Source organism: Gekko japonicus, unplaced genomic scaffold (assembly GCF_001447785.1).
Source record: "Gekko japonicus isolate JY-2015 unplaced genomic scaffold, Gekko_japonicus_V1.1 scaffold5061, whole genome shotgun sequence".
Lineage (NCBI taxonomy): Eukaryota > Metazoa > Chordata > Lepidosauria > Squamata > Gekkonidae > Gekko > Gekko japonicus.
The window spans coordinates 20,906-32,229 of record NW_015159862.1 but is presented as its reverse complement, the minus strand read 5'-3'; the positions used below and the strand labels follow the sequence as shown (position 1 = coordinate 32,229).

Genomic DNA, 11,324 nt, shown 5'->3' with positions numbered 1-11,324 from the left:
CCAAATCATGAGCTTATCACATTTCCTTACTTTGTGGACAATAATCTGCACCATTCCAATCTACTCAACATTAGGACAGTGTATCCAATAATTTAAGGACACTGACTTATAACCACACTTACATCCCAAGTGATTTGAAGCTGGGGGAATGGGGTCTTGATGATTGCCAGCCTGAAAAGAAGGCAATGCATTACTGCTAAACTCCCAATCAACAAATTCAGATCTTGCATTTTCTCATTGGGTAGGTAGTGGGCAAGCAGCCAATGAGTTCCACTGCAGGCATGAACACTTTCTATAATACATGCTGTAAGAGGCAAACTGCAAGTGACAATGCCCCTGAATCCACATTAGGACTATCTCTGCAATTTTAGGGACAAAATTCCCTGTTTACAAAGCTTCAGGGGCTTAATCATGATTGGAATTATATCGTGGGGGGGATCTGTTTTCTCCCTTCCCCATGACATCTTCAGGAGACCAAACCCTCCCTTCCCATCCATGCTTCTGAGCCTTTTCCTGGAAGGAAGCAAACCATGTCACTGGAGGATTCAATTTAGCATCAAAAGGTAACCGGAGTGTTTATGCTATTTTCCCAACAATGGGCAACATTTATTTCAGCATTACATGGTGGGTACTGTAGTCTTCAAGTTGCTTAAATCTCGGATTCAAAAGAGAAATTTTCAGTATGTTGTTGTGAAACATTATGCCTTTCAGATTCAAAGGAGTGTGACAAATGCCCCGATGACCAGTATCCTAACAAGCAGAGGGATAAATGTATTCCTAAGGTTATCACCTTCCTTTCTTACAAAGAATCATTGGGAAGGGTTCTGGCTGCCTTTGCTATCCTCTTCCTCTTCACCAATCTTTGGGTTCTGGGAGTCATTACTAAGCACTGGAATACACCAATAGTCAAAGCCAACAATAGAGGCTTGACCTACATGCTCCTCATCGCCCTCATGCTTTGTTTTCTGTGCTCCTTCCTATTCATTGGATGGCCTGGAAAGATAACCTGTCTTCTCCGACAAACGGCTTTTGGCATCATCTTTGCTGTTGCTGTATCTTGTGTGCTGGCCAAAACCATCACTGTTGTTTTGGCATTCATGGCTACAAAACCAGGAAGCAAGATGAGAAAGTGGTTGAATAAAAGATTGTCATATTTCGTTGTCCTGTCCTGCTCTCTTGTCCAAGTGGGTATCTCTGGGGGTTGGCTGGGAACCTCTCCTCCTTTTCCAGAATTTGATATGCATTCACAACCTGGAAATATCATAGTGCAATGTAACGAAGGGTCAGTCACCATGTTTTATGCTGTCCTTGCTTACATGGGCCTTTTGGCTCTTGGTAGTTTCATTGTGGCTTTTCTAGCCAGAAAACTGCCTGACACTTTTAATGAAGCCAAATTTATAGCCTTCAGCATGATGGTTTTTTGCAGTGTCTGGGTATCTTTTGTGCCAACCTACTTAAGCACCAAAGGGAAATACACAGCAGCTGTGGAGATCTTCTCCATCTTGTTCTCCAGTAGCAGCTTACTAGGGCTCATCTTTCTTCCTAAATGTTACATTATTGTTTTGAGACCTGGATTGAACACTGGGAAACAATTAAGGAGGAAAACAATGAGTAGAAAATGATTTCCAGTTAAAGGACAAGAATGGTTTGGGTTTGTTTTTATGTTTACAATTAACAGAATTGTGTATTCTTATAATATCTGGCTTTTCATAATTGTCTGGGGCTGACTCCTGACCCAGACAACCCAGACCCTTCAGTCCTTGGAAGACCTTCCTTGGAGCCAGGATGAGCAGCCTCAATGAACCTGCCTGCAGGCCCTTATTGGAGGCTGGAGAAGACCCAGAAAATCATATACCTCTTTACAGATGAAAACCAACTCTTTGAATTGGGCTCAAAAACAAATTGTTACATATTGCAGCAAATAAAGATCTGTCATTATAGCCTTCTTGTGTCTATTGTTATAGCTCTATTGTGGTGACTTGCTGTTTACAAAAGTCCTATTGTATTTTGCACCAACGCAATATTCCAGAGCATCTTCAGAGACATCTGTAAATGGTATTAATTACAGTGATCTAACCTACATGCAAATAGTGCTCAGGAAGGAACATTCTGGAGCCTTCAGGAAAAGCTTTTCTGACCTGGCCTCACCTGATCAGTGGGTAGGGAAATGAGAAGAGATAAAACTCAGGGGAGCAAGGAGAAAGGTCTCTTTCCACTGGTGCTGAGTCCATCAGAGCAGACAGATCTCTTAACTGAGGTCTGAAGGAGGTGGCTACTGACCCTGTGTTCACCTGAGGAAGGAAACTTTAAGGTAATTGCAACTCTGTAGATATCTGTGACTTCGTAAGCTAAAGGTGCCTCTGCTATATTTAACATCTGATAGGGCATGAATAGAGAGAGGGAGAGAAATTGCATTTTACACATTTCTTTTGAATCCATTGCACAATCTGATGCTGTGCTAAAAGTATGCTTGTGAATATTTTCTTTTAAATAAATACTTTATAACTTTTGGTGCTGGTAGTGGTTCTCTACCACATAGACCTTCACTGTCTCAGACACACTATTTTAAAAGGAGCGCCAGGAGGAAAGCCATCATTTGGCAAGTGGCTATTTCTCCAGGGGCACACGAGGCAGTAAACTGTCCCCATGGTGACCAGGCACTGGGCAGCAGGAGACACAGAGGCAAGGCCTCAGAAAATGGAAAGGAAGCTGGAAGTTCTGATCCTCCCAGTGGGCAATTCTACAAAGGTCAGGTGGTGGTGGCAGACTACCCAAGAGAGAAAGAAAAGCTCTCCAAGTGTTGGGAAGAACCTTGGAGATAGGGTGGATAGGGCTGATCACACGAAATGTTGCTATAAGCAAACAATGAATTATATGAGTGCATGTATTACAAGATGAGCCCTGATCTGGGTAGCCCAGGTTATCCCAATCTTGTCAGATCTCAGAAACTAAGCAGGCTTGGCCCTGGCTGATATTGGATGGGAAACTACCAAGAAATACGAGGGTTGTGACACAGAGGCAGGCAATGGAAAACAACCTCTGAATGCCTCTTACCTTGAAAACCTATGGCTAGTTCAGCTGTGACACATAATTCAGCTGTGTAGACAGCGAAAACAAACAAAAAACCCCACACAACCAGGATGAAATTCTATTCTAACAGTAGATATGAACCAGAGACGGGTGCTTGAGAAGGACAAAAATTAGGAAAGGTGAAAGATTCACCTCTTGGTTTATTTCATATGAATTCCTTCTGTGGATTTGTTTCCTGTGTTTCATGGCTGTGGGTGCTAGATGGTTATTTTGATTGCTGCTCATGTTAATTTACTCTCAGTTCCACTAGCACTTTGGGATATGGCTGATGCAACAAGTGATCTTGCACAATAAACATTCCTAGTGTCATTTCAGGGTTCCCACTGGCCCATTTAATAATAATCCCAAAATGAAAGCTCATGATGTGTATGACATCTATATTTTATATGGATGTCCCATTAATTAGATCCCATGAGTTAGGGTGGAATCTCTATGGAAATCTATTACATTTATAAATAATGATATTGAAAACACAAATGAGTACAAGCTTAGGAAGAGAGAAAAAATCAACACTGCTTTGGGCAATAGAATTTCATTCTCATCATCTCACAACATTTTTTCAGACATGTGGGAAATTGTTATCAATTAACACTGATGGATCTCTAACCTGGACATGTATTGCCTGTTTTCAGAAGGAGAATTACCTTCCTTTATACTTCATTTAATTATTAATCATTTCCCAGATCAGTTTCTACTTCATCTTGCTTACTGCAAATATTTATGCCTCCTTGTCTGAAATAAAAGGTTCTTTCAGTTACCTACTCAGGCTAGGTAGTATGCCTCACACAGATCAATCAGCCAACCACTGTGGAAAAGATAGAGATAACATTACTGTAGTCAACTTTTCAAGAATCAAAGTAAGTAAGATTTTCTTGGTACTTTATTTCAAGGCCAGTAAGAAATGGTGACTGACCAACCTTGCAATGAATGACCCCTCACCCCTCACCCATCAAACGTATGTGTTCATACAGAAGACAATAGAAATGTTAGCTTAAACTTTGGTACACGGGAGATCTTCAAGCATTTCATTCATACTTGAAGACCTTTTTCTTTTAATAGAGTGCCACAAGGATCTCACTCTCATGGTTCTCAGCAACATGGCCACCTAAACATTGTGGCTTCTTCAAGGTTTTGGACCAGTCATATGAAATCCTTCATGAAGGACTGCTTAAAGAAGAACAATCTTGTTTTTAATTTGTGAAAAGACATTAAGAGAGGAAGCCTAAGCAGGACTACTCAGAAGGAAATATGACGTTGAAGCTCGGGGATGCCCAAATGGCTTAGGCCTATCCTATGGTGATTTCAGTGTTAGTAGATTGTTCTGGACAGATTAGTTAGTAGTGATATAAAAATAAGAGAATATCCTTGCAGCCCCATTTTTTCATTGCAAATAGGATACCCTCCATACCCTACAGATGTATGGGAGCAATTTATAAGAGGTAGCTGCACACTATTGAGGGATATTTGTGCATGATGTCACCCTATGGGTAGTACAGACTGTTTGAATTTTTTTTAAAAAAGGTACTGCAGAAACAGCGGGTGAAGATCACCACAGCAGGATTATCATCATACTCTGAGGCACACAGATGCACATTATCACCTTCTAAAAGATCATCTTAGAGGATGGGCTGTGATTCAGGGACACAGCATCTGCTTTTCATGGAGAAGGTCCCTGATCCAATCCCTGGCATCTTCAGTTAAGAGGATCAGGTAGTACACGATATGATAGGCCTCTGCCCTACAGAGCTGCAGCTGGTCAGTGTAGAGGGTAATGCCTTTGATAAAACAAAAATCTGACTCAGTAAAAGGCAACATGATATGTTCATTGTGTTCATTGTCTATTATTATTGTCTATAAAGTTGCTGTTAATGGTTACAAGAAAGGTGAAAATGACAGTCATCAGTGATGTCTGCACATGTCTCAGCTTCATATGAATTGCCTGGCTATATCAAAGGAAACCAAGCATAACAGACATAGATTGAACAGAACCAGTATGGCAAAAGGTAAGGGTAATGCTGGACTCTTCTGGGAATCCCCTCTATTATCTTCCACATATGCCTACAAAGCATTCAGACTTTTTTTAGAACAGCTACATTGGGCTTGCTTAAAGAAGAATTTGTTAATGAAGAATTTACCAACCTCATATTCTCTGTTTTCTTTCCTTAAATACAGGGATGCTATCCAAAAACCAGTCTTCTATACATGAATTCATCCTCGTTGGTTTCTCTAACCCTTCAGGAGTACAGATTTTTCTCCTCACACTCTTCTTCCTGGTCTATGTACTGACCATTGCTGGAAACTTTACGATCATCACTATTGTCCAGCTCCACCAACAGCTCCACACTCCAATGTTCCTCAGCCACTTGGCCTTGATTGAGATTGGACATATGACCAACACCATCCCCAAAATGCTGGTGGACTTTTTAAAAGAGCACAAGGTTATCAGCATTGTGGGTTGCTTCACACAGCTATACTTCAACCTCTTCCTGGGGCTGACAGAGAACTTCCTGCTGGTACTCATGGCTTATGACCGCTACTTAGCCATCTGTAAACCTCTGAACTACACCACTCTAATGAACTCTAGAGTTTGCAGATATTTTGCCATTGGGTGCTGGCTTGGAGGGTTGCTTACACCCTTATTTCCAGTGATTATGCTCTGTAGGCTGCATTTTTGTGGACCCAATATAATCAACCATTTCTTCTGTGATCTAGCTCCAGTCCTGACTCTTCCATGTGGGAACAAGTCATCCACTGAATTGTCCTTCTTTATGTGCATTTCTTCAATGGTGCTGGGTTGCTTCTCCTTGATAGTGGTGTCATACATTAACATTATTGTCACCATATCAAGGATGCCGTCCGCTGGAGGAAGGCATAAAGCATTTTCCACCTGTAGTGCCCATCTTATTGTTGTATCCATATATTATGGCTCAGTCATGTATATGTATGTTAGGCCCTCAGTGAGGGACATCCGTGATTCGGACAAGGTTGTGTCTGTCTTTTATTGTGTGGTGACACCATTTCTGAATCCTTTCATCTATAGCCTGAGGAACAACAAGGTTCATGAAGCATTCAAATTAATGATTGGTAAGAAAAAAGCTATAATTTGATTAACCCCTATTTTATTTTATTTTCCCCCTCCAGCTCTACTTCTAAGGACCTCGTGGTGAGATTGCATACTACCTCACAACTGTAACAACCTCATAAGGTTGTTGTGAATGAATAAATATAACTGGCTCAATATTACATATTGAGATTTCTGGCAGAGTAGGGATTTCAACCTTATCCTAGTCCAGAATGTTAACCACAACACCACACAGGTTCCCAAATTCATGGCATAGTCCAATAAAGTAGAAAACCTGTTGTGTGTGTGACTTCATTGAAGTGACATACTCAGTTGATCAGAAATTTAAATCTGTTCTCAGACACACCTACCAGTTGAACTCACCTAAAAGTTGTGTTTCTGAGTTTAGAACCAGGGGTGCTCAAACTCCAAACAGTACAGCTGACATCCTCTTCACTGGTAACAAGAAGCAAGCTGATTTTTCAGTGATCTGTTTGACTCTTGGGGATATCCCCTTACTGTTTCCCTTCTCATCCATACAGTACAATACAGCTGGCTTTTTATGGGTTTGCATTGTCACTTAGCCTGATTGTGTTCTACTGCTGCCCTCTACCTCATCTGTCCTGTATAACTTTTCTACTCAGCGGGCAATTGTTTAAACAGATAATTAAATAAGTCATAAGCCATATAAATCAGTTATAAATAAATGCTATATTTTAAGAAAAATCTATTCTTTGGTGTTCATTTGAACAGCCTCTAATGCTGCTAAGGACCGCCAATCAGTTAGAATTGGCAGTATCTTTGTGCATTCTTGGTTTTGCAAAAACCAGATCCAAACTTGTATGACAGGCATTCATGGCTGTTCAGCACAAGCCAAATAGACTGGGTGATTGACTCATGTCTTTCTGATACCTCCAAAGGTGCTCAGTTCAACTATCAAACACATTTGTGGCAAAATTTGCAGCATCCCAACTTAGAACTACATGCAACACATAGGTATGTAGTCATAAATAAGGGCTTAGTTAGTGAAGGAGCAAAGATCCCCAGAGGCTTAGTGATTTCAAGCAAGAGTCCTTAAGAACATGATGGGATGGGATTTATTAATTTTTGTATTCTTATCCCATAGTTTGCATTAGTAAAGCCAAAAATCCACCTCCCAGCCTACAATAACCTGGTTGTGCCTGGGTCCCTTGGCTCTAAGATCCTGTTGCCAAATGTCAGACAGAAGCAGAAAAACAGCTGCCTTTCAGGAGTTAATCCTATAGAGGCAAACTAACCTGGTACATTTTATGAAGACCTTGTTGGATGAAGTTGGGGGTAAAAATCTGGTTCAGGTCTGCCCTCCAGGTTCCTCTAGTGACAGAGAGATTCTGGAAGTCCCTGGTTCTAATCTGGATTTTCATATAAACGCTCAATGAGCGAAAAAATGATCAGCCTGCCACTCCCATTTCATGGAACAATAGGTCTCCCCTTCACATCATTACAGGGTAGAAAATTCCAGGTTGGGACATTTCTAGAGATCTGGGGGTGGAGCCTGTGGAGGGTGGGGTTTGGGAAGGGGAGAGAACTCAGCAGAGTATAATGCCAGAGTACACCCTCCATAGACACCATTTTCTCCAGGGGAACTGATCTCCATAATCAGTTGTAATTCCAAGAAATGCTAGGCGTCATTTGGCAGCTGGTAATCCTACATCTTTAGCTTAAATTTTCCTATCTATAAAGATCAATTAGACTTGTATATAATGTCAAATTCAATGTAAAACTGAGGATTCCATCTTGGCCCAAGCATTACATTTTGAAGGATACTAAAGATATATTGATAACTAGTACAATCTTTCAGTGCAATTGTACACAAGTTTACATTGCCTCCACACCTGGAATGAAGACATGAGACTTCAATAATGAATTAAACTAAGGTTTATTAAAATTTAGCAGCTACCCTTTGTGACTTATTCTCTTGACCCTTTAGTGCTGGTTTCCTTAAAAGCTGCCCAGAGGGACTGACAGTAGGGGTGTGCATTTGGATTTTTCCAACCTGCCACAGTGCCCAAAATTCCCTGTTTAATTTCAGAGTGGAAATACCCAAAATGAAATGCAACAGAGAATCATAAGAAAATCCTTGTGCATAGGTACATAATCAACATCGTCTCCGGAATATATAACAACATCTCAATAATTGATCTTCCTCAGGAGATATTAGAGTAGTACAAAAGCTCTCTGTATTCATGAAGTGCTTGACAACAAGTCATAAGGAATACTACATTCAAGTAGGACGCTGATCTCAATAAATGTTCAGGTGCAAATATGCTGCTAAACTTCTAAATGGATCCTGGGCGTCCACTTAGAAGTTTAGCAGCATATTTGCGCCTGAACATTTATTGAGATCAGCGTTCTACTTGAATGTAGTATTCCTTATGACTTGTTGTCAAGCTCTTCATGAATACAGAGAGCTTTTGTACTACTCTAATATCTCCTGAGGAAGATCCATTATTGAAACGTTGTTATATAATCCGGAGATGACGTTGATTATGTACCTATGCACAAGGATTTTCTTATGATTTATTAATGATATTGTAGTGCTTTAGATTATAATACATAGGAAGCTTTTTCTTTGCAAGTCTTGGTGACTGCTTGATTTGTGGGTCAGACTCTCACGACTGTTGTCTTTATACTTATTTTCTGATTGGGTCGTGTTTGTCCATATTTATCATGAAACAGAGAATGCCAGATACTGTTGCAGACTGGAAATATCTGAATGCATGCCCTGAGTTGATAGCATTTGGACAATCCCTGGCTCCAAACACAGAACAGCAATGCTGCTGCAACTTGCTTCTCCTTGTCTATATATACCATAAGCTGAGAGATCCTATCCACATCATTCCCCTATAACAACGAACATAAGGGTTCAAGTGACAATGCCCGTCATGAAGCAAATCCCCTCACCAGACCCCCGGGTATAGAAGGTTCCTGGTTTGGGTTTTCTTAGATGTTTCAGGATGCTTATCTATCGTAGTTATCTTAAGAACAAAAACAGTGGTCAATCTACTCCAGCATCCTGTCTCACACAGTGGCCAGCCAGTTCCTCAGTCAGGTCCAAAGAAAGGGCATAGAGGCTTAGGCCTTCTCCTGATGTTGCCTCCTGGCAGTGGGATTCAGATGCTAATTGACTCTGACCATGGAGGTTCCCTTTAGTCAACATGGCTATCCTCCATGAATCTAGCTCCCTTTTAAAGCTACCTATTTTCAAACACATAAACTGCACTAATCCTGCCTAATCAATCCTATTGAGACTAAACTTTTTTAACTCCCTATTCTTCATATTCATGTGAAGGAGTTAAAACAAGTCCCTCCCCCAGACAATTTGACAAGAACCCCATAAAATCCTGCTTGTCCCCCTAGCAACCAGATAGGCCATATTGCTCTTCTGAAAGGTGGGAAGAGTGCAGGCAGCTCTGCCAGGAAAAGCCTGGTATAGAAGAAGTCATGCAAACTTCACATCGTTTTTTCCAAATCACACCTCCTATTTTTAGGCTTCATGAGACAACGAGCCTGTGTACCTCCAGAAACTCATGCCTCCATTTTAGAACAAGGATCTGACAAAAACAGTTGTCACCCATCCAGGGCAGAAACCAGAACTGTTGCAGTAATGTATCCTGATCAAAAGTCAAAGCAAATCTAGAGGTTTCTTCTCAGAAGACAACATCTAAGATACGTCAAGGCTGTCAAAAACATTCCGAGGTCATCCTCTGTGGCAGATCCAAAGACTGTTTCATTGGGTTTGTATTAATCTTATGTTACAAAATTCAAAGAAATATATGAATACATAAATTAACCATGAATAATGTTCTTATTATGAATTCATATATTTAGTTGACATGATAGCAATCATCTCATAAGCTTACCTCATCCAAGATGCCTCTTATTGTAAGAAATTCATTGATGTGTAAGATGTAATTGTTATGGGGAAACACTGTATGTGATTGTGTGTAATATCAACTAGACAGAATGAACATAATTCCTGTTCCCCTAGAACAGACATTTCAGACATTTCCTTTTGAGCAGTTTCTGCAAACCTTCCTTAAAGTCCTTGTTCCTCAGGCTATAAATTACAGGATTTAGAAGAGGTGTTACGACAGTGTAAAATATGGAGACAACCTTATTCAGCTCTGAAGAGAGGCTAGCACTGGGTCGAACGTACATAGAGATCATGGTACCATAATATATTACCACCACAGCCAGATGTGAACCACAGGTGGAGAAAGTCTTTTTTCTCCCAGAAGCAGAGGGGATTTTCAGAATTGTCATGATAATGAAAGCATAAGACACCAAGGTAAGCAAGAAGCAAGTGAAAAGGACCAACACTGAAAGCACAAATATAGTTATCTCCGTGACGGAAGTGTCAGAACAAGAGAGCTTCAGCAAAGGTGGGATGTCACAGAAGAAGTGATTGATTTTGTTGGATTTGCAGAAACTTAGCCTGGAGATCATCAGGGATGGTAGCAGTCCTGTGAAGAGACCCACCACCCAAGACCCTACTGCTAAACGGCAACAGAACTGTGTGTTCATAGCTACTGTATAATGCAGGGGGTCACAAATTGCCAGGTACCGATCATATGCCATCACAGCCAGGAGGAAGCATTCTGTAGCCCCAAAGAAGACAAAACAGTACAGTTGTGTCATGCAGCCAGTGAAGGAGATGGTCTTATTCTCTATGATCAGACTGCTGAGCATCTTGGGCACTATGGTTGTGGTATACCAGATCTCCAGGAAAGAAAGGTTTTGGAGGAAAGCATACATAGGAGAATGAAGACCTGTCTCCAGCTTGACCACTGAGATGATAACCACATTTCCTGTGATGGTTAAGATGTAAATAACTAAGAACATAATGAAGAGTAGGGTCTGCCATCCTGGAAGGCTTTGGAAACCCACGAGTTGGAATTCAGTTATAGTGCTGTAGTTCACCATTTCCTTCACTATCTTTGAGTGCTCCTGCAGACATAGGCCAGTCATAAATTCTGCCACGAATGATCATTCAGAATATTTGGTCTCCTTTCTAGAAAGAAAGACAGTATAACAGGAGGGTAGTAGCAGTAACAGTGGTATTTGAAGCTATTTACTGATCTGCACTCTGGGTCACTAAAATTCAATTACAAAATGGAAAGAAAAGGGAATT

General features: G+C 40.8%; 1 protein-coding gene across 1 annotated transcript; it reads right to left on the bottom strand.

The window, feature by feature from the left end:
- Positions 1–10,177: 10,177 nt before the first annotated feature.
- LOC107107747 (olfactory receptor 11L1) lies at positions 10,178–11,116 on the bottom strand. Its single transcript, XM_015408074.1, has one exon. The coding sequence runs from the start codon at positions 11,114–11,116 to the stop codon at positions 10,178–10,180; it is 939 nt and encodes a 312-aa protein (XP_015263560.1).
- Positions 11,117–11,324: the final 208 nt, after the last annotated feature.

Coding starts and splice junctions, on each gene's coding strand:
- LOC107107747 (XM_015408074.1), bottom strand. CDS start 11,116: ATGGTGAACTACAGCACTATAACTGAATTCCAACTCGTGGGTTTCCAA.